General features: G+C 34.5%; 2 protein-coding genes across 11 annotated transcripts; both read left to right on the forward strand.

Annotated features, from left to right (window-relative positions):
- The first annotated feature begins 5,078 nt into the window (after positions 1–5,078).
- On the forward strand, positions 5,079–20,506 carry LOC101266021 (sterol 3-beta-glucosyltransferase UGT80A2). Of its 3 annotated transcripts, none has more exons than XR_003246546.2 (14): positions 5,079–5,439; positions 6,162–6,340; positions 7,209–7,451; positions 7,703–7,814; positions 11,194–11,364; positions 12,429–12,492; positions 12,628–12,685; positions 12,825–13,002; positions 18,066–18,196; positions 18,738–18,840; positions 18,948–19,051; positions 19,782–19,829; positions 19,908–20,057; positions 20,164–20,506. XR_003246546.2 is itself a non-coding variant. In XM_004237443.5 (14 exons), the coding sequence occupies exons 1-14, from the start codon at positions 5,301–5,303 to the stop codon at positions 20,335–20,337; spliced, it is 1,827 nt and encodes a 608-aa protein (XP_004237491.1). In that variant the 5' UTR covers positions 5,079–5,300; the 3' UTR covers positions 20,338–20,506. The 3 variants fall into 3 exon arrangements, 2 of the variants coding, with proteins under 2 accessions (XP_004237491.1, XP_069153262.1); XM_004237443.5 differs by having other exon boundaries at positions 18,948–19,024; XM_069297161.1 differs by having other exon boundaries at positions 7,226–7,451; positions 18,948–19,024.
- A 1,016-nt stretch (positions 20,507–21,522) lies between these two features.
- On the forward strand, positions 21,523–25,809 carry LOC104645322 (protein ALP1-like). Of its 8 annotated transcripts, none has more exons than XM_069297164.1 (5): positions 21,523–22,361; positions 22,569–22,598; positions 22,675–23,101; positions 23,216–23,441; positions 23,519–24,169. In XM_069297164.1, the coding sequence occupies exons 3-5, from the start codon at positions 22,730–22,732 to the stop codon at positions 23,947–23,949; spliced, it is 1,029 nt and encodes a 342-aa protein (XP_069153265.1). In that variant the 5' UTR covers positions 21,523–22,361; positions 22,569–22,598; positions 22,675–22,729; the 3' UTR covers positions 23,950–24,169. The 8 variants fall into 8 exon arrangements, with proteins under 8 accessions (XP_069153265.1, XP_069153264.1, XP_069153267.1 ...); XM_069297167.1 differs by adding an exon at positions 24,722–25,809 and having other exon boundaries at positions 21,980–22,361; positions 22,569–23,101; positions 23,519–24,585; XM_069297163.1 differs by having other exon boundaries at positions 22,569–23,101.
- The last annotated feature ends 281 nt before the right edge of the window (positions 25,810–26,090 follow it).

A 26,090-nucleotide genomic window follows, 5' to 3' on the forward strand; every position in this document is an offset into this window, starting at 1 on the left:
ATTTTGTGACTTTTGCTTAATGAAGTTTTTGGATTCCCAGTCGATTCAAGTTTGCTAAATAGGGAGAATGAAATGAATCAGTTAACTTTTTGTCAAGGAAATGAATCAGTTAACTTTTTGTGAAGCCTTCGTTATTTAGCTTCGCTGGTAATTTACTTACACTAACAATTTTCTCAGTAACCCCTAACAACTCCCTATGCTATGGTTTTGGGAATGATGAAGAAGATTAGCAACTAAAAATGAACAGCAGCATCCTCTACATATGATATGATAAACAATCACATGTTGATCTCATATGTCAAAAAAATATTTTGATTTTATTACCTTAGTTAATATGGATCATCTTGATGTCCAATATCAGTTGTACATATATTTTGAATATCTCTAATAGTATATAACATATCATATTCTCCATCTTCTGCAACAACTATCATCAATGATTCATTAATACTGATATTTTGACTATTGGGCTCATGCTTGCCACGTGCCTCCCCTATCTAGTATATATATATATACATATGAATGCAAGTTACTTTCTACAAGTTCTTGGGTCGGACATTTAGTTGGGCTTAGTATGGTTTTCACCCGTTGATTAGTCGTCCCATGGAGTAGCTTGTTCACTTTTGAGAGGTTACATATTTCCCACGGAGGTTGTGTTTCAGGATCCATTGGTACTCGACTTGGGCTTTTCCTTGGGCTGGGTTTCTTATATAGTCCCATGCCACTCTTCGATGTTCAAGATGGCATGTTATTCTTTGAAACTTCTAAAGTTTCAACGGTTAATTTCATATGGATGAAAATGAAATTTTGATGGTTTTTTCTGCTTCAAAACGTTGAATTTAGTCTAGAAGGACCCTTGGTTTGGGCCCAGAGATCTCTGGAGTCATTTTGAGCAACCTTGTGGCTTATAGTTAAAACTTAAAATAAAGCTCGTGTGTGGGATCACTCTTCCTAGAATTGACCTCCGTTAGAAGTTTCGGCATCACCATTGCTTCTTGAATATCTAATTTGGTGGGGCAGCATAGTTTATTTATATGCACAAAGTTCTGAACGAATCCCGAGTGCTCCGTTGGAGTATTTTTAACTCTTAAAATTAAGCTTATATAGCCTTTGTTGGTGCATCTCGATTGGTGCTTTGCGTTAATAAACAAGGTCATGCATTCGTAGAGGCTGGTAAAGATTGACCCTTCATGTTCACAAATCAGTTCTCACATTCGCAGAGATAGAGCATATTGTTCTTAACGTTCGCGGACCAGGTTCCACATCCGTGGACTAAGTTTCATCTTTGTGGAGAAGGACCCCTAACAATATATATCTCTTTTCAGCGTTTCTCAAACATGAAATTCTTCCATTAAAAGACCTTGGGTGCTTATATTTTAGTGGAGACCGGTGTGAATTTGTGGGTTTTGTTCGTGGACTGCTTGCAAACGCGTTGGGGGTCATTAATTTTCTCTTGATATTTTCGTAAGTTTTCCTCTAACCCTCCATTAGTTAGCCAAGCAGTGGTAGAGGGCTTATGTGGACTGTCACTCATCGGTTATGCCTCCGTTTACTTAGACACAATTTCATGTTTTGTTTCTAGAGAAGCATGTGCTCTGCACTCTGAGAGATAGAAAGAAGGATGACTTTCTAGATCTTAAGCATGGTAATATGTCGAACCAATAAAGCCAAATTTCATGCTTCGTCCTGGTATGCTACTCATCTTATGAACACCGAAGAAGAAATGACTCACCTCTATGTGAAGGGACTCAACACTGACTTCAAGTTTTATCTGTGCACATAACTTCAATTAGGAGGACCTTCAATGAGGTAACAAACTATTTTATGAAAATTGACAGAGTTCGACAAATATATTATAATTAGTGAATTTAACCGCGCTACGCGCGGTTTTGATAATTTTTATTCAAATATATCCAATAAAATTTACGTACAAATCAAACTTCCAATTCAATTATTTTTTTAAAAGACCTTTAATTTATATATTCTTCTATGATTTATTATCACTTAAAAGTTTTAAATCTTCTATAGATTCTCATGTAGTGTACTTATAAGTGAAGAAAAAATAATTATTTTTCTTAATAGGAAATAGAGAAAGAAAAGAATTTCAAGAAATTTTGTATATATTTTAAGCATATAAATAAAATCATTTTTAAACCTTTTTTTTAATAAAAAAGAACCATAAATACATATAAAAATATATTTATCAAAAAAGAATAAAAAAATAAGAACCACAAAATGCATTGTCTATATCGATTTTCTGAACATTGAGACTAAGTGAATCATAATAAATTTGGAGAAAATCATCATTATACTATTTTTTTTAATAAACCAACAAATAATATAAATTATCTTACAAATTTTTTTTTAAAATATTTAATTGGACATTCTCTATATGTATTTGGAGCTTGTGTTCTTTAGGGTGTGAGTCTCTTCATCCTCTCTCTCTTAATTGATTTATCATATGCTCATATATTCTTTTTAATGTAGTATAAATTGTTACTTATGTTTGATTGATCATTGTTCGGTCCACTAAAAAAATTGTAAAATATGTATGAATTTCAACTTCACTGCATTGATATATTTGTAATAAAAAAGTTAAGTTTTGCCTCTAATTTTTAAATCAATGAAACATAAAAATAGCTTTCAAAATTATATTGTCAATTAAGAAGAAAAATGTTTATGAATTTGTAGAGTATATGCATTCTCCATTTAATTTTATTTCTTATATTTTGTTCAAGAGTTAAATTATATGAAGTTTCACCCATATTATATTTAATATGATTTTTTTTAATCATATTAATATGAGAAACATTGAATCTTATAGTATTTTTCGTATAGATTTCAAAATATTTAAATTTTAATTCTAAAACAGTGAATTAATCTGATTCAATTGAGCATTAAGAATAGTTAAATTAACCATAAAAATATAAAATATGATAAGTAAAATGAACGGAAACAATAATTACTTTAGAATTCAACATTGAGGTAGATGTTATAGATCGAATATATGAGACTCCTTGATATAGATTATAACACACAATATAAAAATTCATCAAATATTGAGTAAAAAATATTTTACTAAAGAGATTCTAAAGTAGTTCTCAACCAAAAGAATAAATCAATTATTTAGTAATTGAAATAAAATATGAGACTTTTTGATTTATCAAAATATCAAGATTTATGCCACAAAATATCAAGATTTAAATGTTGAGTAAGATTAATAAAGAGATTCTGAAGTAGTTCTCAACCAAAACAATACATAACTTAATTTGGTCATAAGAATGAATTCGTTTTAATATCCTAAAAAAATTTAACACATACAAATAAATTTTATCAAAATAGAATATCTAATATCACATGAATTTCTCAAGATAAAGTATGAAGATGCAAATTAAAAATAAAATACTGTAAAACTGCAAAGTAAAATTGATATTATTCCTTTGAGTGCTCTATTTGATAACATGTAATCCTACCCCAATTTAGTATAAAATAATATTAAAAAAATTATAAAAAATATATTTGAACAAACTTACCATACATATCACACATTTATTTTTGACTTTTTTGTTTGTATAAATTAAACATTCTAGTCTTTTAGGCAGAAACCCAACGACTTGCAAAAGTGAAGCTTCACAATTACAAATAATAAATAAGGAAAATAAAAGAACATAAAGAAATATAGACATAAGACATTGAATATCTTAATTGCTCAATTTAATTGGATTAAAATTATTCTTCAATATTCACCCATGAAAAAATGAGCAAAATCAATGTAAAAGGTAAAATTTGTTCTTGGCTTTAGAAGTATGCCACATCATCTCTCATACGATAACACTATAAGAAGAAAGCTGAAAACAGAAATTCAAATAACATATTTGTAGTTTACTTTTTGGTACATATAGTACAATAGAATTTTTTTTAATTTAAAATTCATGGTGAACTTTAAATAACAAATTACTTAAAAAACAAAAATAAAATAGCAAAAAATCTTAAGCACTTCAACTAATATATATAAAATTAGGAAAACAACATAAATTTGTTACTCATCATATGGAGGATAAAAAAAATGTGAAAGACACCATTTTTGTGCTATACATATTGTGAAAATGCACAAGTACCCCCCGAATTTATGCCCAAAATCCCAGAGACACACTTATAAATACTAAGGTTTCATTATCCCTCTAAACTTAGTTTATAGGTAATTTTGTACCTCTTTTCGGCCTACGTGGCACTAGCTTGAAAAGTCAAACAACATTGGATCCACAAGATAGTGGCACGTAGGCGAAGAAGGGGTAGAAAATTATTAATAAAATAAGTTCAGGGGTAATATGACATTTGTATAGTATAAATGTGTCTCTAAAATTTCAGACATGGATAAAGGGGTACTTGTGCATTATCCCATACATATTCACTATAAGTATGTAACTATGGCAATGATGGATATAAATATTTAAAATAAATAATAATAATAAGTAATCAAAGATTTTAAAAATACTAAAATTTGAAAGAACCCATTTATATGTTATTTAAGAGCAATAATTAGCTTGAATGGGATGGATGAAATAGCCTAAGAAAATATGAATTAAATTAGGGACTTTTGAGTAAAAAGAAAATTAATTTTCTACATAGCATACGTAACATAAGTTAAGAAAATTATAAGGAGTGTCTTTTTTTTATAAACATTACACATTATTAATTATACAATTTTTTTTCTATTTATTTATTTTTAATAATTCTTTTAAAATGACTATATATAAAAAAAAATGTATAACTAATAATGTGTAATGTTTATAAATATATATATATATATATATATATATATATATATATATATATATATATATATATATATATATATATATATATATATATAATTTTCTATATAGCAGACGTAACGTAAGTTAAGAAAATTAAAGGAGTGTTTTTGAGTTCTTTACAGGATTACTCATAGTTTTTTGAGTTTTTTAAATTGGATTTTTTTTTAATGAAAAATAAAGAAGAGTTAACGAGGGAGGTGCAATTAAAATAAGTAGTCTTTTTTTTTACAAATACAAATAGAGTACGTGGCCTCACATTTTGAACAACGTGTCTTCCCCTAACCGTCCTCTCTCTCTGCGTGTGTGTATTGTTTTGTTCATGTATTTTACCCGCCCCTTTTTCCTCTTCCAATTCTTCCTTTCTTGCGTCTTCCTCCACCTACTATTCTATATATTCCCCTAACCAAACTTGTTCTAGTTATCTTCCTTTTTTTTAGATTCTGAGAAAGATAAGGATACCCACTAGTGTTTTCCTTGTCAATTATGGACGATTCGTTGGAAAAGAATAATGGGTTAAAGGATTCAGGTGAGGTTCCGGTTGATTTTGAACTGGTAATACAGGGTGATAATGGGAATCAAACGAATAAGGAGAGTACTGTTGATAATTCTATCAACGTACAAGGTATCGTATACCATATATTTTCTTAGATTTCTCCTGTTTTGCTGAGAAAAGGTTTCTTCTTAAGTTGCGGCTTAGCATTTTTTGTTTTTATTTGAAAATATAATTCTTTTGTTCGTTAGGGATCTTAATTTCATATTTAATTGTGAACACATTTGACTTGGTACTCTGGGATGGCAGCTGGAACAACATATCTAAGAGGGTGTAACTTTTTCTGTTTTTTTTCGTACTCTTTTAAGTTCTGTTTGTTTCTCTTTTGGTCATTACAAACCTTAGAGATTTGCCACGAAGAAGCTGAATCTTAGGTAGATACTTGAGGTTCTGTAGTGGGTGTGATTGCTTTCTAGTGTTAAAATAGACATCACACTTATATGCATAATTCGAACTTCCTTCCTTGCATCATCACCTTCTATCCTTGCTAGAAACTTTGAATCAACATTCCGTTACTATACTATCTAGTATTGGTTATTGGATTTTTACAATGGCTGACAAGTTTGGGAGACAGAATTCTTAAATACTTTTGAATAGCTTATATCTCCTTCGGGCAATTCATTTGTTGTCTAATGTACTGTTTATAGTTCTAAGTTAGTCTATGGGGGCAAGTCCGCTTCTAGTTAGTTACTTTTTTATGGACTTAATTTATCACTTCCAAATTCAATTCGTTTATGATTACTCTTAAGATAATTGTTACTCATTTTGTGTCAATATTAATATTTTACTATCAGGATCTGTAAGCGGGGATGAGACTGGGCATAGTGCTACAAATGTGGAAAAGCCTGTGAAGAAATCGGAACCTGGTACCAGTCAGCCAGACAAAGCTGGAAGACACATACAAAACAAGAACAAAGGTCTAGGTGTGCTAGCAGCAAAGCTTTTTGATGATAGAGTTCCTTTAAGAAAAAAGGCAAGTGTAAAATGACAATTATTTACATGTTCTCTGTTGTATCTCTTTTTGATTTGTCTAGAGATTTGGTGGAGAAGCCTCACATTGTTGAGATCTTCTCAATATTTATTCGGTACATCTTGTTGTTGGATGCTGCTTGTTTTCCTTTCATCTATTACTACAGCCTTCTTCATTCTTTCCGTCCGAGGAAACAGAAACCTGTGAAACCACAAGTCTGAGACGATGTGAAGCATTTTAAAAAGGGCATATTTAGTATCTTGTGTAAGAATATGACATTAAATTGCTAGAGGCTTATACCTTTCTGGAGAAACTGAAGAACTTGCTGCTAAACACTAATTATTGGCATTTTGGGTTCATAGAAGATGTACAAATCGGATCATTGCACTGAAACTGCAAGATCCATATCTGTATTAGCTTTTTTGTATGTATGTTTGTTTAAGTGTATGTAGTGTTATCTTTCTCATTTTAGGTATCCACTGTTTAAGCTCCAAAATTTTGCTCCTGGTTTAGGGATGGCAATTTCCAGTTTTTCAGACTTCCCCATGCAACAGACCATGTGTAATCCTTCCTTATAGTAACCTAAATTTGATTTGGACATAAGGTATCTTTCTACCTGATCTTCTCATCTGTTCATATGCCTTCACTGTTGTCTTTCATTTAAAAAGGCAAAAGGATTATAAATGAATTTACTTGGTTTCTGTTCATTTACCGTCACTTATGTGTGGTTGAGTTGGCTTTACCATGTAACGGTAGTAATGCGCTAACAATGAATGATCATTGTTACCAGACAACCATCTTCTTTCAGAAATTGTTTTTTATGAAACTTGTACCTGTTGTTGTAATTTGTGACAAAACCTAAAATTTGCAGCTCAAATTGTTCAATAGGCTTGCAACTATTCAAGATGATGGTACTGTGCAATTTGAAGTTCCGGGGGATATTAAACCTGGAAAACTTGATTTTGGGACCGGAGTTGTTTACAATGGAGCTTCAGATGAAGCAGCAAATGACGTAGCTGATATTCCAGTACTACCTCCATTGCAAATTGTTATGCTCATTGTTGGGACGAGGGGAGATGTGCAACCTTTTGTTGCCATTGGGAAAAAGCTTCAGGTTTACTTGCCCTTCCTACTCAACAAGCACAATTATCTATTACTTAGTGATTTACAACATTTCTTATTTTACTTATGCGCTTGCTTTTCCTATGAGTTAGTGATAAGTTATATACATCTTTATGATCCTTGAAATCAAAGTTTGTTTAGTAAAATAGCATCTGTAGCATTTGCTGGACGAGTCTTTTGATAATTGTTCCAGTAAATATTGAAGTAAAGTAATAGGCATATAATTGGAAATTTCTTTTGCAGGAAAATGGTCATAGGGTGAGACTAGCAACTCATGCCAATTTTAAAGAGTTTGTTTTGGGTGCTGGGTTGGAATTTTATCCTCTAGGCGGAGATCCAAAGGTTCTTGCTGCATGTGAGTAATCAATCACTGAAAAATGTATCCACGGCCTTTTTTATCATGTCATATTTCACATATTCAGGTTTTAGTCAAGCATACTGCATACATATAACCACGAAAAATAGTTTGCAGCTTCTATTTCTAGTTCCCTAAAAGAGTTTATAGTTGAGTTGAGGGTCCCGTGATATATACGCCATAGATTTTTCTTGCACCTGTCTTTTGGGATCTTCATCCTCAGAGCTATTTGATATTTGTCTGATTGGTAACATCTTTTCATGCTTTTAAGAATATAATAAAAGTTAAGTATTCTTTCAGAAAGCTAATTCAGAGTCCCAGAACTCTCACATTAGTCAAGTTACTTGTTCAATTTAAAGCTTCCATGCACCAAGTTAGTGATGCAATTGGCTTCAGCTTTTAGATTTGAAGAGTTAAGTGAAATACTTACTTCAAGGTTGAAAACATTTTAATTTTTCCTTGCGTTTACCCTGAAAATGTGAGTCCGTGCACCACAAAGTAGAAATCATATTGGAAGATATTAAATTGTGGAAGCGTGTAAAAACTGTAGACTTTTAGCAATAAAAGAAAGATTGGACTCAGCAAAGGCTGTTTAATCGTACTAATGATTTGACCCTTCAAACAGTCTTGCTACAGGGGCATCTGCAGGTCGACTTCCAATTTCTTTATAGACTTGATTTCAGGACTTTGAACTCAGCTGTGGAATAGATACAATCTGAAGAACCATATGAAAAAATAAAAATATTCAGAAGAAATAATATTACTTCATTTTAATAAGTTAAGGGGCTTAAAGTAATCTAAAAGGGATGTCTAAACCAGTTTTCCTTTTGTGGCTACTGCTTCACTGCATATCTTGAAAGAATTGAGTATCAATACCATGATCTATTTTCGGTGTTCCCTAAGTCATCTTCTTTTTTTTTTTTTTTTTTTTTGATAACCAGAAAATCCTAAGGACCTTATGAACCTGCCCTCTACCCTTCTCTACTTAAAATCCAGGATTTTGGCTATGACAAGGTTTGAACCTGTGAAGTGCGGCTAATTTACACATCGTTGTCGCTAGACCAAAGCCCTAGATCATTATAGCTTAACATGCATAAATCTTTATTTTGAATGTAACATGCATAACCTTTTATATCCTTTAAAGTTGGTGAACCTTTTTCATTGGTATTTGGTTTTGGGCGGGGGTGGGGGGTGGGGGTTTGGGGGGGGGGGGAGGGGGGCTGAACAAAAATACAGTTTAATTATTATAAAAATTAATAACCTTTATATGTTCTTCAATAATAATAATAATAATATTGTCATTAATTTTTTCTGTTATTATTATTAGGCATAATACATAGATGTTCCCTTTGACTTGATTTGCTAACATTTATGCATTCCAACTTTGGGTATGCACAAGTAGACACTTAAATTTGTATAAAGTTGGACAAGTAGACATGTGTGTCCTATATGGTATCATACATGTGTCTACTTGTTCTACTTTATGAAAATTTAAGCGTCGTGCACACCCCGAGTTGGAGGACATAGATGCTAGTTGAAACCAAGTAAAATGACATGTTTATGTATTATGCCTTATAACTATTATTATTGCTATTGCTTCATCACCATCATCAACATCATAACCGTTAAGATTATCATTAGTTTGACCCTCAATCCATGAATATACGTAACGAGAAATGAGGTTTAAGATGTTTGACCTATAAAAGTTGTTTAAAATAATACTCGCTCCATCTCACCTTTTTGTGGCGGTGTTTGACTGAGCACAGAACCAAAGGAAGAAAAAGATTTTTTTGGAAACTTGTGGTCTAAAACAAGCCACACACATTTTTGTGACTATGAATCATCTCATGAAGGGTAAAATGAAAAGTTTAAAGATAAAATTGTTTCTAAGCTAGGAAGTTCGGCAATTTAAACTAAAAAGAAGTATGACACATAAATGGGGACTCGGGAAGTACTTTTTTTTTTTTGGATGAAATGACAGAGGGAGTATTATATTAGTATATGACACATAAATGGGGACAGATGGAGTATTATTTTATTTTATTTTTTTATGAAAAGACAGAGGGAGTATTATTAGCGAAACGGTGTCAAAGATTCAGAATCTCTCAAAACGGGATGAGTCTTGTCTTACTATGATGACTATTTCATAGTAAACTGTGGGTGAAGTCAAAATTCTAAGAAAGAGGACACTGTTTTGTTGGTGAGGGTAAGATGTGTGGATCATTCACTGTTATAATGCTGGGCGGACAAGCTGAATCAATTTGGAAACAATTGGGTGATCTCAATTAGTAAATGATGTGATGTCATGTGTTGTTCAATTGGACCTCCACCATGTAGAGCACGTGGCGTTAGCTTGTTTGGATTTCATGTGTGTACTTTCGAGAGAGGGGAATAGAAGAGCCCCTTTGTCATGGGGATCACATGATTTCGTAAATATAGAATTTATTTCTAGCTAAATTTTGGTGCACCCAGGAGGTTCCTACTAGCATAATTGCATAAGTAACATGAACGGATGTATTTGTGGAAAACTATATATTTGTGTGAACTCTCTACTACTTTCAATACCACTTGCATCTCTAGGCTTTTATCCCACAACAAATAATTAGCACTTCATCAAAAAAGGAGCGAGTGGCTGCCAAGTAGGCAAGTACTATGCTTACAAATGTGGAATTGGGTTTTCAGTGTGAAGTAAAGCGTACTAGAGAGTTCCCTTGGAAGTTGTTTGCAACTCGAGAATAACAAGTTTTTCTATATCTTGTAGTGTTAACAGCTAGTTGGTTAGTGGAAGAGTAAAGCTTATGCAGAGCACTTCTCTTATTGCTTTTTATGTGTGTTATCGAGAAACCAAGGAGCACACTTGTTAATAGCGCCTTTCAGATGGCTTTTTTGATCTTTGGAATGTGGTTTCCTGTTCATGTGAGGTACATTTTGGTAAGATATATTAGTGATTATACATGCATAAGCTTTGAAATTGGATCCTAATTACTTGGGGAAATTGATGCAGAAAACAAGAAACCATTTGATATGCCAAGTTTCTGTCCCAGTAGTTGCAGATATATGCCTTTCATCTGTGCTCAGTCTTAACTCACCTTTCTGCCTATATATTGTATTGAAATAGAGAAATTCCTTTTCTTAGCATTACTCAATTTCACTTAATATGCTTGGTACTGAAAACAGAGGTATTATGGTTGGACTGTATTGTACTTCACAATATTGCTATATATTGATGGTCGAAATTGTTGATGCTTTTCTCTCTCTCTCCCCCTCCCTTCCTCCCTCCTTCCCTCTCCCTCTCTTGTTCCTTTTTGTTAAGAATTGATCCTAATCAAATTTAGTAAATCAATCAGCAAACTTGATCACTGCATATATGTTCTTGCAGACATGGTAAAAAATAAAGGGTTTTTGCCATCTGGACCTTCTGAAATACTTATTCAACGTAATCAAATAAAAGATATTGTATTCTCCTTACTACCTGCATGCGTAGATCCTGATCCAGAGTCAAATGTTCCATTCAGAGTAAATGCCATTATTGCCAATCCTCCTGCATATGGTAATACTATCAGCTTGATGAATTACAGTATGGACTATTCATGCTGTGATAAGATTGCTTGGGTTGTAAATTTTACCTTCACATTGTTGCTAAGAAGAAGTGTACACTGTCATTCCCTATCTCTGTGTACGTCAAAAGGATTGGTTCTTTAAATTTTGAACAACTCATGTTGTCAAAAAGTATACTCCATCCATTTATACAGTGGGTTTTGGTAAAAGTAAGCACAAACAAAGAAAACAGTAGATGACATTGAAAGTTTCAGATAAACTGATTCCACTTCTTCAGGTAATGGATCCAGCAATTATTTGATTTTATCTGCATTTTACTTCTCTATATAGCTAAGACTTTGAAACAAGGAAAACAGTTCTGATGGCAATGCTATTAGAGAGTTTTCACATCTTCTATTCTCAAGTTGAACTCCTGCAGTCAAGGTAGTGCCACACTAATTTTTCTGCATATTCTGCTGAAGATTGGATTTTGGCACTGTATCGTGATCTTGGTAGTATTGATTGAGACTGAAGACACTTCCACTCTTAGTTGTAATCTTATTCCATGCCAGTGGTTGGTTCGTGACAAATACAATCCTAACCTTATTACTAATTGATGTGTCTTTGCATATTCTTGGAATGTCAATTTGCACTAGTCATATAGGAAGTGATGGATTTTTTTTGTTGAATTTTCTGTTTGGATAGTATTGCTCATACTTAAAGCTAGTTTACTGCATGGAAAAATCAGCAACTTTATATTTATACCTTCTGACCTTGCTGATGTTATATTTTAGTAAGAGATTAGTTTTCACAAAGTAAAGACATTTGACATTTGATCTGTATAACTTGGTTGTTACGCCGTTGACTCTTGTCACAGGTGCTTCCTGTCAGTATTGCTGGCATCTGGAAGAAATTCTGCTTATTTAAATCATCTTGTTTTATTCAGTTGGAAAAGATTTTCATTCAAGAGTACAATAATATCCGCTGAATTTTATCATGATTGATGATATGTTGGATCAAGTAAAATTTCCCTAATATTTGTATGATTTAACTTATCCGTTGCTTTGAATTGTTTAGGACATATGCATGTAGCAGAGGCCCTCCAAGTACCATTGCATTTATTTTTCACAATGCCATGGACGTAAGTGGTCTCTTTATGAAATAGAATTTTTCCTCAGGTGTCTTTCACAATTCTCATTCTGTCTATCTGGATAGGATTATGGAGTTTCTTGTAAAATGCAACCTTTCTGAAATTCCCTATGTCATTCCTTGGCAGGGCTACTAGTGAGTTTCCACATCCTCTCTCTCGTGTCAAGCAGTCAGTTGCTAATAGAGTGAGTGTTTGATGACATTTATTTTCTTTAGCATTTCAAAGTTGCCAGTTTCGGGAAAAAGAAAGAAATTCTTTAGCATTTCGACATCATTTGATTCTTTTTGTATCATTTGTATTTAATATCTGAATGCCTTGTGCAGCTATCATATCAAGTCGTTGATGGACTGATCTGGCTTGGGATTCGGGATGTGGTAAATGACTTCAGGAAGAAAAAGTTGAAGTTAAGGCGATTAACTTATTTGAGTAACTCCAACAGTTTCCATTCAGATGTGCCTTTTGGGTATATATGGAGTCCACACCTAGTTCCTAAACCGAAAGGTCTCTTTCCAAATATCTTGTTAGAGACTCTTACCTTGTGAGTTGCATGGTCGATGCATAGTGAATTTTTGATGGCTCATTTACGTAGTTTAATAGTCCTTGATAATTGTAGATGTCTTTGCCAACCTGTTTGCCTTTTTAAGCACTTCACATTTATTTGGTCATGAGGAGAACACCCATTGCTTCATAAGTTGTTTAATTGAATGGAAGATCTGTCCTTGTTCTCTTTAATGTCCCTAGATGGTTAGTTTGGACCTACCTAACAATTTTTAGGTTGGCTTGCATTCAGAAATAGCTTTTGTATTCACTTGGAAGCTGTTTCTTGGGATGACCATGTAATAAATTGTTCCAGATTTGAACAAGCTTCTGTATCTCTTTTCTTCCCAGGACATTGAAGTAGTGGAGGTTTGTCTAGACACAACATTAAATAACCAAAATAATAAAATAGTTTCGAAGTTGGAAGGAGATGTAACCTTCCAAAAGTAGAAACAAGGGACTCTTTAATGGGTAATAGAAGGCTCACATAATTCCACATACCCCAGTTTTGTCCTAATTAAGTTATATTCAACTTTACGTTCTGTGTAATTTGTTGGGACATTTAATCTAGCCCCTTATACATTCATTGGTTAGGTTTATTTGGATGTATTCCACATACCCCAGTTTTGTCCTAATTAAGTTATATTCAACTTTACGTTCTGTGTAATTTGTTGGGACATTTAATCTAGCCCCTTATACATTCATTGGTTAGGTTTATTTGGATGTTTGTAGGATTCCTCTCCTTTTCTCATAAGAGGAATGTAATTCTTCTCTTTTCTGTAGATAACCAGTAGGTCTTCCTCTGTGGATAAATGTTTATCATCTTGGTAAGGTATTCTCACATACAGTATACTTGTGAGGAAGTACAGGTGAGATAGGAGTTAAAATTGTGTGGGAGTTTACTGCTGACTATTCGTAGTGTTCTTCTATCTGAGAAGCATGCTTGAGCATTGAGGAAGTTTTCGGGGCTTCATCAAGTATAAGTTTACAAGGGAGTACAGGCAGAACAATGCACACTATGCTTTTTAGCAAGAACCTGCCAAGATACCCTTGCCTCTTTTTTGAAGTAGTATATCATGCTCAAAAAGGACCTGTGAAGAAACCCTTGATAGTATTGTTCTCTTCTGTACTAGTAAGAGTCCAAGAGAGCACTCTCTGCTTGTGTTGGGACTACCTTACTTCTCCTTTTCCCTTTCTAGCTCCACCTGCATCTATTCCCCCCACCCCTCTGAAGTAACTTGGTTCGAATGGGTGGAAAGGTCTAAGCTTTACATGAGAAGGATGACTTTAAGTAAGGGAGTTCTGTTATGGCTCGACAGAAGGCTACGTGAGGAATCAGAATAAGGGGGAAAGTTTTAAACTTGGAAATGCAGAGGTACTTCCACCTTTTTATACTTTTCTCCGAAGTTCAATAAATATGGTAATTCATCTCAATAATTGCAGTAAATGGAGTGACCAGATCTTTCATCATTTTTCCTGTAACAGCTTTAATGAGGGGTCGAGGGGCTCAACACAAAAACTGAAGGCTTTATTTACAAGAAAGAAGTTACACAGATTACATTAAATGCTGAAGCGATCACTGCAGTTGAATACACTGAATGGGAAGGAAGCTATAAAGAAGCTTACACAGGAACGGATGATCACGAAAGGAACATGAGACAGTGGGGGAACTTCCTCCAACTCTTACGGGTGGAAATGAGTTGCTGAGCAGGTGTCTGGTGGGCAGTTCCCTGATTGCAACGAGATCCTTACTCGTAACGATATAAGGAGATGGGATCAACAAGAATGGAAAGGGGTACACAATCTTAGGTGTTGGATTTGAATGGAATTCAATTTCTTTTTGAATTTCAGTTACGATAGATTGGTGAACACATCATGATAGGAGAGTGGAAGAGACGGGGCATAGGATTGAAGCTTGACTGGTGGTCACCAACTTCACGACAGGGTGTTCTCTTTTACCCATCTGGGTAGAAGCGTTGGCAAGATACAGAAAGGTTGAGGATGATGAGCCATGGGGTCTAAGGTGTAAGTGACAAGAGGGAAAGAAGATGACAACCTAGGTTGTAATATGAAAGGAAAGGCAACAAAGCACATAAGAGGAAATAAAGCTGCAGGAAATATCCTTTGGATATTGAGGGTTCCAATGAGGAAGACATGTGGGATATAAGGAGGAATAGGACACGTGGCAGCTGGACCACAGGATTGGGGTCAAAGGGGACACCTGGCAACAATGGGCTAAAAATTCTTCTATTCAAGGACCCATACTATCCTTCAAAAATAAACGGACAATGCATTTGGTTTGTTATAAAGCCTACCTATCCCAAAGCTCAAAGAAATTAAGAACAACTAAGCCCTTTACAAATTTTACTTGGCCACCAAGATTTCCTTGTTGAATTGTAAGCCATCAGGTTCACGTGGGAGAAACACAAGGAAAGGAGAATAAAATTTTGCATGGAGGACCGATTGCTACAAGGAGAGAAAACTGTGGTAGGAAGCTGTACTATGGAAGCCTTAGACTAGGAAGGAGAGGGGGTACAAGGTGATGATCCATATCAGATAACGAATTTCAGCGACAATCAGTGAGGAGGAAGCAAAGGATAAAAACACACGCTATGGATACACCCCCACGTCATCAAATTAGGCAAGAAATTTGGGGCAGCTTTTGAGGGGTGTGACGAGATATTGTGTGGATTATTGTTCAGGATTGATAAGAGGATAGAGCAGGAACAAAATCGAAGAAAGGGAGGGGAAACAGGAGAATCTCAAATCAGTAATCCCAAAGGAGGTAAGGAACCCGTATCTTTCATGAAATTCAAGGAAGGGGAGCCAAGAGCAAGAGGGAGAATCATATCAGCGGGTATATCAAGAAAATATATCATGGAATGTAAGGGGTTCAAATGGGGAGAGGAAAAGAGCTTTAGTCAGAAATTTGATGCTTCAGTGGCGAAATTTATGTGTCGGTGGAAACAAAACTAGCAAGGAATGAGATTTATTACAATTAACAACTCTTGGAGATTTTTTTTAAATTTTTTTTGACAAATGGAACAAGTTTGTGTATAAATCTTGAGCACTAAGGCTGGGATCCAAGAATTTACATCATAGAGGTAGCAAGTAGCTACATACAAATTGAGCAGTTGCTGTCCAAGAATTTACATCATAGAGGTAGCAAGTAGCTACATACAAATTGAGCAGTCTCAGCAACCCAAAAAAGAAAACCCATCTTTTGGTCCTATTTCATGTTACTAGTATCCTAAGATGTCTACAATTGTTACAGTATCATCTATATACTCAAAACTACACCAGTAGCAAAAATTGATAATGCAGCTCATTTTAATCCTATGTGAATGACTACTGATACTTCCAAAACATCTTGAATTTCTCTCCTTCCAAATGGTCCACCATATCACTGGTGGGACGATCTCCATCTTTTCTGGTCTGTGCTACCACTACCCTCATTGTTCTAGCTTACTAGACCTGCCCTTTCAGGCATAGTCCACCTTATGCCTCTAAAACTAGTGAACAGGTTCCATAGTTTAGCTAACCCCACTTAAACAGTGTAAAAATAAATGGTTGAAAATCTCTCCTGTTGCTCACAAAAATAGCATCCTGGACACATTTGGATACCCCTCTTTGTGAGGTTTTCTTGACCATATTCTCTAAAATTCTCTACTATTTGAAAAAATTACAAAAATCGCTACTCTCTCCTATTCTTGGATACATCACTTTGTGCGATGTATAAGTCGGATACTTCACTTTACGGGATGTATCGATTGGATACATAGCTTAACATGATGTATCAGGACGTACGCGAGGTATCTGGATGTTGAGCAAAGACCTATTTCACTACAAGCCAAGTGAAAGCTGCCACTTTCTCTAGGAGAAATTCATGTGGCTGCTTTTGGAAGGAGTGGAGGGGGTTGTGGTTTGTTTTCCTCCAATCTGGAGGGGGAAATGGTGGATAGTTGTGATCAAATGGTCACTTGTAGTTAATCAAGAACTAACATGGCTATTGGCTAGTAGCTATGAGAGCATGCTTAACACAGGAGGCACTGAAGAAGACGCGGCTTCAATTAGTGTCCAGATATTTTCTCTGCAGTGAGACGGATGAAACCAATTGACATCTATTCTTGCACTGCTGAGTTACAAACCAGTTTTGGGCTAGTTCCTGAGGCTCACAAACACCATCGCAACAATGCCAGTGCACACTGCTGACGGATTAGGAGAGGGGAGGAGCATGAGCCAAAATAAATGGTGGAGAATGAACCCAGCATGCATAGGTGGTCAATATGGAAGAAAGGGAATGGAAGCTGCTTTGAGAACAAATCAAACTCCATACAGATAGTGGAAGAGAAATGTATTGTATCTTTGTATTTATGGTGTAAAAAGGAATTTATAGAGGAAGTAGAACAATTAGTTGATCTGTTAGGCTCTCAGTAATTAGCCTTGCTCTTTTTCTTTCTCTTCGGAATTTATGAGGGTCTCCAACATATCCTTAATGCTTAATGCTGAGGAATACAACATTACCATTTTTTTTAAAAGAACATGTCTAGGTAGATGTTGCCATTTCCCACGTCAACTTCCTTTGTAGCTTCTAAGTTGCTAAATTTGTTTCTTCAAAAATCTCTGGATGCGGTTGTACTTGGTATAAATATATGCAAAGTACTTGATTTCCCATCCTATTTTATCACCAAAGTAACAGCGTTTTAGATTTTTAAAAGTGTTATTTGTTCCTTTTTCACAAAATTAATCTGGGAGAAAGCAAGTTAGTGCATCTCTGAGTGTATCATTCTGTCATCTCTTCGGATAAAGATGGCATGCTGCATCACCAGGGTTACGGTATATTCTGCAAGTAAATTTCTTTAGAAGATAAAGTTTCTTGCTTTTTTCATTATCTTCTGGACATGATAGTTGAACTGTCACTAAAGAGTTGTCCTTATATTATTTGTTGCCTTCCTTATTACCGAGGAAATGGTTAGCAGAACATGCCTGTTTGAGTAATACTTACATTTCTATTGATTGATTTGCAGATTGGGGCCAAAAAATTGACGTGGTAGGGTTTTGCTTCCTAGACCTTGCTTCCAATTATGAACCCCCAGAATCACTTGTTAAATGGCTTGAAGATGGTGAAAATCCTGTATATATTGGCTTTGGAAGTCTTGTAAGTTGACCACCAATAATTTCTTTGCTGCTATGAGTCTAAGCTACTCCCTCTCCCTCTGTCCATCTTTACTTGTCCACTATACTATTTTGAGACGTCCAACAATACTTGTCCAGTTTATTAAATCAATGAGTCATTTAGCATGTTGTGTCGTTTTTACCTTGCTATTAAATACTATTTATTTTTCGATGTTTATGTGACTTACTTTTAATAAGGGTGATTTGGTAAAATTACCCCTATCATTTACTGCTTCTTAATCCCTGTACCAAGTCAATAGTGGACAACTATTGTCCGGCAAAGGGAGAGGGAGTAAATGGGATCAAGATCAACTGAAATGTTATACTTTATGTTGGTTTTTAAGTATCAAGCTTACTTTTTTAAGTCTTGTATTGCAATAACCGCCAGTGATTTCTTTCTTACTATTCATGAGTCTACCCACCTCGGATTCAGAGTCAGCTGAAATGTTATGCTAGTTTATGTGGACTTTTGAAGTATTATGCTTAACTTTTAGTGTCAAATTTCTCAAGATGCTTTTTCACAGCCTGTTCAAGAACCTGAAAAAATGACCGAGATAATTGTTCAAGCTCTAGAAATTACTGGACAAAGAGGTATTATTAACAAAGGCTGGGGTGGCCTTGGGAGCTGTAAGTACTCAGATTTTTATTTGTTACATCATGCGTACAACTAACTGCGGTTCACAAGGTTTATGATTGATTGTATTAGCTGATAAGACTAAATCATCTTCTCCCAGTGAAGGAACCCAAGGATTTTGTGTACCTGTTGGATAATTGCCCCCATGATTGGCTATTCCTGCATTGTGCTGCTGTGGTACAACCTCTTTACCTCATTTAATTGGTCTGTCTTCATCTAAATTTGCATATGTTCTTCCATTCCCCCATCTTTTCATCTTAGACTGTTTAAGGACTATATATTGGATTGATGATAAGTGATGTGGTTATGAAATAAATTTGCAAGTTGATGAATTGTGATTCTGCCCATTCTTTATGTCTTTGTATCACATCTACCACAAATACACTTAAATTAAGAAACTCCTTGGTTAACCACTAGTTTATTGATCCAGTTCAATTCTTGGATTAGTTCCTAATCTCTGTCTACCCGATTATTTAAAGCTTATCCTTCTTTTCCCATGGCAACAGAAGGTCATTTTGCTTAGTATTTGGGTTATGGAATCTTAATCTACACTTGACGGGAAAATTTAATGCGAATTTGGATGTTATTGAACAACATGATGGATACTTTTTTTTTATGAAAACATTTCTTCTGAGTTGAGGGTCTATCAGAGCATCTCTATTCTATCCCACAAAGATAGGGGCAAGGTCTGTGTACATCCTACCCTCCCTAGACCACACTTGTGGAATTGCATTGGGTAGGTTGGTGTTGTATATAGTGCATGATCTGTATTGGGACAAATTCTGTATATCATGTGCAAGCCATATGTGCATAAAGTTTAACCTCACCTCAACTTGATAAAGTAGTAGGTCAATGACATATTGTATAAAGCTGTTACCCTTTTGATTATAAAACAGCCGATGATATGTGGAGAAATTGTTGTTCATTCTTCCAGGTGCATCATGGAGGTGCTGGAACAACTGCTGCTGGACTAAAAGCCGCAGTAATATTTGATTTTGAACATCATGATATTCCTGTATATTGTCTTATTCAGAATGATAACATTTTGGATGTTTTTCAGTGCCCAACAACTGTGGTACCTTTCTTTGGGGATCAACAATTTTGGGGTGAACGTGTGCATGCTAGGGGAGTAGGTCCTGCTCCCATCCCTGTGGACGAGTTCTCCCTTGAAAAGTTGGTCGCTGCCATCCGGTTCATGCTAGATCCAGAGGTACCTAGTTTCTTCTAATGCTTTATTTCTTGTTAGTCTGGAGGAACGTCCATTATTATGATATATGCTGTTGTTTGATAAGTGATATACTTTTGTGGCGGTACAGGTAAAAGAACGTGCTGTAGAACTAGCAAAAGCCATGGAACATGAGGATGGAGTGACTGGAGCTGTGAAAGCATTCTATAAACATTTCCCTCTAGAATCACTTGAGCCAAAGCCTGAGGTCTCGCCTCGTCCTCCCCGTTTCTTTTCCCTAAGACGCTGTATCGGACACTCCTAATTTTTTTAAATTCAAGTTCTGCTTCTGTATGATTCATGTTGTAGAAATAGAAAAAGTCGCTGGATGTGTAACCTAGGTACAAAAAATGAATCCATAAAATTAGAATTCGGGATCATGTCCCTGAGTTTGATTGTATTTTCAATTGTGAGGTTTTGTTTTTGTTTTGGAATGGAGTGAGTTAATGGGTGGTGTTGTTGCATTAAAGGGAGTTATACATGGAAATGTTTGTTTCATGCTTGATGAAGTAGTGTACAACTTGTGCTATTCACGAGTTCTCGTGGTTATATTCCCTGTGAATCTGAATTGGAGAAAATCATGCAAATAGCATCTTGAATTAGTAGCAAATTGTTGTTATATATTAATCAAAGTGTAGTTTCTATAAATTTAGAAGGTAAAAGAGCATGTACTTTCTGAACTTTACTTATATGGTAAGGGTTCTCATTCGCCCTTCTCTCTTCTATGTAGGTTTTGCCTTGATTTTCTTTTTTTTTTTCTCAAGGAAAATCAAATTATTACCTTTAACTTTTTGAAAGAAAATGTAATTTTTTTATATTTGGTTTATTATTTTCTTAAAGGAGAATTTTGTAGATTTATAAATTGAGATCTTTATTTCTCATCAAAAAACACAATAGAATTCATAAATGTAATCGTTGAGTTTTGTTTATGACTTATGAGATTTTCTTTCTACAATTCTAAGGTTTTTTTTTTGTTAGTTTAATAATATGTAGGCTAATTGACCAAATCTTCATACGATAATATTTTAATCTTTAGTATGAGCTTTTGTCATCTAATTTATTGGTATCATGATTTGTAAATTATAAACTTCTGCATGACGTCGTAATCACTTTCAAATTTACAAGAGGTATCAAAGTACATGGTCCAACAATCTCATGGTTCGATGGTCCTATGGTTCAATGAAGTTGAAAATAGGCTCAAGATGGTTTTCAAATTAATTTCTAATTAAGTTTATGATAATGAAGATTTTTCTCTAGCAACATTTGGAGAAGTTTTAAACCATGTCCTCAACATTCTTGTTGCTGGATTTTAAAAATAAAAATAAAATATTTTAAAATCATTTTAACTCATATTTTCAAACTTTATTTTTAATCATAGCAAGCAACATTGATCAGGGGCGGATCTAGGAAGGCATAAGGGATGTCATGGCACACGGATTCGTAAAAAAAAATTGATATATATATATATTAGAATTTTTTTTGATGAAATTAAACACAATTATTACAACTTTACGAAAATAGATTGGAAGCATTTCTGGGGTCTTTGTAGAAAAAACAGAAAAAGAAACGGACGTTGCTGGAGAAACCATCGTCGTTGTTGCCATTTTTCTTTCCTCCTCCAACCTCCACAAAAACAACCCAAGTCACCGCACCACTAGATCAGGATGAAAAAATTCTACTCCGCCGCGTCGCTTGTCTCTCTCACAGCACTGCGATTGAGTGGTCTCGGCGAACGCTGGTCTCCGGTGAATCGGTCACTTGTCTCCGCCGAGTGCTGGTCTTCGGTGTTCGTAAATTGTGGAGAAGAAAAAAAAAGTTTTGAACAGGCGTAAAAATGCTCAAAGGAAGGGGTAGTGGGGAAGAAAAAAATGACTTTTTCAATTAATTGTTTTTCTTTACAATTTTTTTTTTTAAATTTTTAGGGGTCGTTTGGTAGAGGGTATTAGGAAAAATAATACATGCATTAGGAAGGTGTATTAGTAATACATTGTTTGTTACATTTTTTTTGGTCATGTATAACTAATGCAAGCATTAGTTATACACAATATTGTGTATTAAGTTGTGTATTACTAATACCAAGAAATTCTAGGTATTAGTAATACATAGCATTTTAACACTTACATTAAATTATGTATTTACAAAAGTACCCTCAAAACCCTTTAAAAGAACATTTTCCATAGTACTTGTTTCATCTTCTCTTTCATCTTCTTTGTACTTTGTCAAAGAAAATTCAAGAGTAGATTTTTCTTCCTTTTGCTCAATCAAACATTGTTTGCTCATCTTCCTAAGGTTAGTAGTCTTGTCTTTCATTAAAATATGTATTTTTCAACATCTCTTTCACAATTTAAGATGAAATTTAGGTTTAGCTCGTTTTTTTAATATGCTTTGAGCTCATCTATTTCACTCTTTATATGGTTGAAAATTAGGAATTTATATACATAGATACTTGTTTAAAAGCTTTGTATGTATTCATTCATATTTTTATGGCAAATATAGGTGTTAATATGGATCTTCAACCATTATCAGGTATTGAATATATTATTCTTGTGGAGATAGTGTTTCAGCAAGTTCTTGTTCTCATTTTTTGTCTTTTCATGGCTAGTCATGGTCATTCTCTAAGAAGACGATGTCGAAACAGACGTGAGGTTAGATATCATATGAGTGTTCGAGTTCCGAAAATCATTTCGCACTTACACTATATCATAAATGATAATGGTAGTGTATGTATCAATAAGTTAAGAATGGATAGAAATGTCTTTCACACTTTAGTTCTCTTAACTAAAGATATTGGAGGTCTGACTGATAGTAAAAGTATGTCATGTTGCGAAAAATTAGCAATGTTTTTAAATATCTTGGCTCATCATGAGAAAAATAGATCCATCAAGGTAGATTATATTAGATCGGGATGGAGCGTAAGTCATGCTTTTAATGAATGCTTGAGTGCTATTCTCAAACTAACTCCATTGCTACTTGTTAATCCTAAACCGGTACTTGAGGATGAGATTGAAGATCGATGGAAATGGTTTGAGGTAGGTGAAATTATCGCTTAGCATCTTTTAACTCATATACAAAATATGCAGTTTTTATAATAGTTTTAGAAAAATATTATATATTTTGAGATAACACTATAATTTATCTTAAAGGGTTGTTTAGGTGCGCTAGATGGTACTTACATTCCCATTAGAGTTCCAATCCAACACAAACCAAGATATAGAACAAGAAAAGGAGAGATAGCAACTAATGTTTTGGGAGTTTGTGATAGAAATCTCAATTTTACTTATGTGTTACCTGGATGGGAAGGTTCAGCTGCCGATGGTCGTGTATTACGAGATGCTATAGTACGAAGGAATGGTTTGAAAATTCATGAGGGTAGGCCTTTTATATGCTTTCATGTTACATCATAGAAAGAATGACACTAGTAACTAAATTATATTTTTATATTATAGGTAACTATTATTTGTGTGACGGAGGATATACGAATGGAAAAGGATTTCTTTCACCTTATCGAGGTTATAGATATTGGTTAAAGGATTGGCGCGGCGATAATCCATCGCCTCGTTGTAAAGAAGAGCTTTTCAACATGAGGCATGCTAGAGCTCGTAATGTAATTGAAAGGGCATTTGGTTTGTTGAAAGGACGTTGGGGAATTCTTAGAAGTCCTTCATGGTACTCTGTTAAGGTTCATAACAGGATCATTAGTGCTTGTTGTTTGATTCATAATTTCATTCGTAGAGAGATGGAAGTGGATCCCTTAGACATTGATGTAGAAGAACAAATGGAGTATCAACACGAGAATATTGATGTTGTTGAATCGTCGGAGGAGTGGACCACTTGGAGGGATGAGTTGGCCCAATCAATGTGGAATGCAAGATTTTAAATTGACATATTGCTACGTTTTGAAATATATTGCTACTTGTTAGATATAGAACCTTTTTGGACTTTATTTGCTCTTTAGAACTGGCCTAATAATATAAATTGTTGAACTGCCAGAAAGTTCTGTTTTTGTGACCTTAATTGCAAGCCCTTATGTACTCTTGACGTCTCTTTTGTTGTATATATGCTTTAGTTTATAGTAAATCTTATGATATTTGGTTCTTCCTGATTTTTTTAATAATTTACCGCATAAGTTCTTACAGGCGTAATGAATGATCAAATATCATCAAATAAGAGATCAAAAAAATCAAGCAACACAACACCTTCAACACGAAGGACATGGATTCCAGAAGAAGAACAAACTCTTTTAGAAGGACTTAAAGAGTTGTGTGCTAATGGTTGGAGAGGTGATAATGGTACCTTTCGACCAGGACACTTGATGGAGTTAGAACGTTATATACACAAACATCATCCTAGAAGTGGATTGAAAGGTGAACCACACATCAAAAATAAAATCAGATACTGGAAAAGATGCTATGGAAGTATAACTTTATTGAAGACTCGAAGTGGATTGGGATTTCAATATAGTGATGGAACTATAATAGTTGACGATCCAAAACATTGGATTGACTTTATAAAGGTAGTTAATATATTTTTGTTTTTTCATATGGTACTTTCCTTATTAGTTACTTTTATATACAGTAGCATTTAGCCTCTCTTTAGATCCTTTTACAATTAATTAATATCATATTGTTCTATTTTTTTAAATATTCTAGATTGATCCACAAGCCGGGAAAATGAATGCTAAGAAATGGCCAATGTTTGAGGATTGGGAAGAAATCTTTGGTAAGGATAGAGCAACAGGAGAGTTCGCTGAAGCGCCCCTAGATGCTACTGAAGAAATTCAAAAGAGTCAAGCTCCACAACATTCTAATGATATGAGTTTGGGATTTCCTATCGATGTTGATCTTGATGATGATGAAGAAGAAGAAGAAAATGTTTACCATAGCTCTAAAGTTGGTACTGAAGAAGCTGAAAATGCCACTGGACAAGGTGAATTTGCTACAACTGAAGATTTCACCGAACCTAGTTCATTTACTAGAGCTGAAAATGTCACTGACCTAGCGTATTTAATGAAGGAGAAAATGTTGCTGGTTCTGAAAATGAACATGTTGGATCCCGAAAAAGTCATAAACAAGGTGAGTATTCAAAAAGATCATCTTCTAATGTTAACGAGAAAGAGAAAAGCAAGAAAAGGAAAAAAATAGTAGAGGATGATAGTGAGACATTTCTTAAGGGTATGATGGAAGTTATGAAAAACTTTACTGAAAGTCAAGATAAAAGAATTGGTTCTTTGATTGAAAAGTTGGGGGATCGTGATCGATCTGATGTTCGTGGTCAAGTTTATTTTATTCTTGAATCCCCTGTATTTGAGTTGTGCACCACAGAGCAACGTATAAAAGCTGCAATGATTCTCTGTAATGACGACAAAAAGATGGAATTATTTTTACGTATGGGTGAACATGATCGTCAGACAATGATGTGGATGGTTGTCCATGATAAACTTTGAAGTACTGTGAACTTGTGATATAAGTGGCTACACTAGTTTAGTAATTTTTACTTGAAATCACTTCAAAGTGTGACAACAGTCGCTTTTTTGGGCATCTCTAATTATTAATGTGCGCATGAGCATGTTAAATTTTTTTGGGTAACTAAAGTTTTATCAAAATATCTTAACTCTTGTGTCAATGCTAAGCACAAATGTAATTATATAGTTGTTATTACAACTCTTCAAATTCTAGTGTAGCCATTTACTTTTGAGATTCTGAAATGCAATTATATAGCTTCTATGATAGTTTTCTAATATGTCTTGTATTTCTGTGTCTAGTCTCTGTTTTTCATTGTTAATTCCTCTATGAGTTGATGAATGTGTGTGATAGAAGAGGTGAAGAAGTTCGCTTCTATTTGTTTGAACAGTGTGGCAGATTATTTCTCTGATCGTTATGCTAGTATTGTTCCTGTTGGTGGAATGTCAATATCTCCTACATTGATCCTGTTGGTGGCATTTGATTCACTCTATATTGCTGCTCGAACTCTCCAAGTGCATGTCGGATCCTCCGAAAGTAGTGCATTTATGTCTCCTAA

The sequence above is a fragment of the Solanum lycopersicum genome, chromosome 4 (assembly GCF_036512215.1).
Source record: "Solanum lycopersicum chromosome 4, SLM_r2.1".
NCBI lineage: Eukaryota > Viridiplantae > Streptophyta > Magnoliopsida > Solanales > Solanaceae > Solanum > Solanum lycopersicum.

Excerpts from the sequence above, each read along its gene's own strand:
- LOC101266021 (XM_004237443.5), top strand. The coding sequence starts at position 5,301 with ATGGACGATTCGTTGGAAAAGAATAATGGGTTAAAGGATTCAGGTGAG. Across the intron at positions 7,452-7,702 it reads CCATTGGGAAAAAGCTTCAG|GAAAATGGTCATAGGGTGAG; the intron begins GTTTACTTGCCC and ends TTTCTTTTGCAG. Across the intron at positions 19,830-19,907 it reads CTGCTGGACTAAAAGCCGCA|TGCCCAACAACTGTGGTACC; the intron begins GTAATATTTGAT and ends GATGTTTTTCAG.
- LOC104645322 (XM_069297162.1), top strand. The coding sequence starts at position 22,556 with ATGGCAAATATAGGTGTTAATATGGATCTTCAACCATTATCAGGTATT. Across the intron at positions 23,102-23,215 it reads ATCGATGGAAATGGTTTGAG|GGTTGTTTAGGTGCGCTAGA; the intron begins GTAGGTGAAATT and ends TTTATCTTAAAG. Across the intron at positions 23,442-23,518 it reads TGGTTTGAAAATTCATGAGG|GTAACTATTATTTGTGTGAC; the intron begins GTAGGCCTTTTA and ends TTTATATTATAG.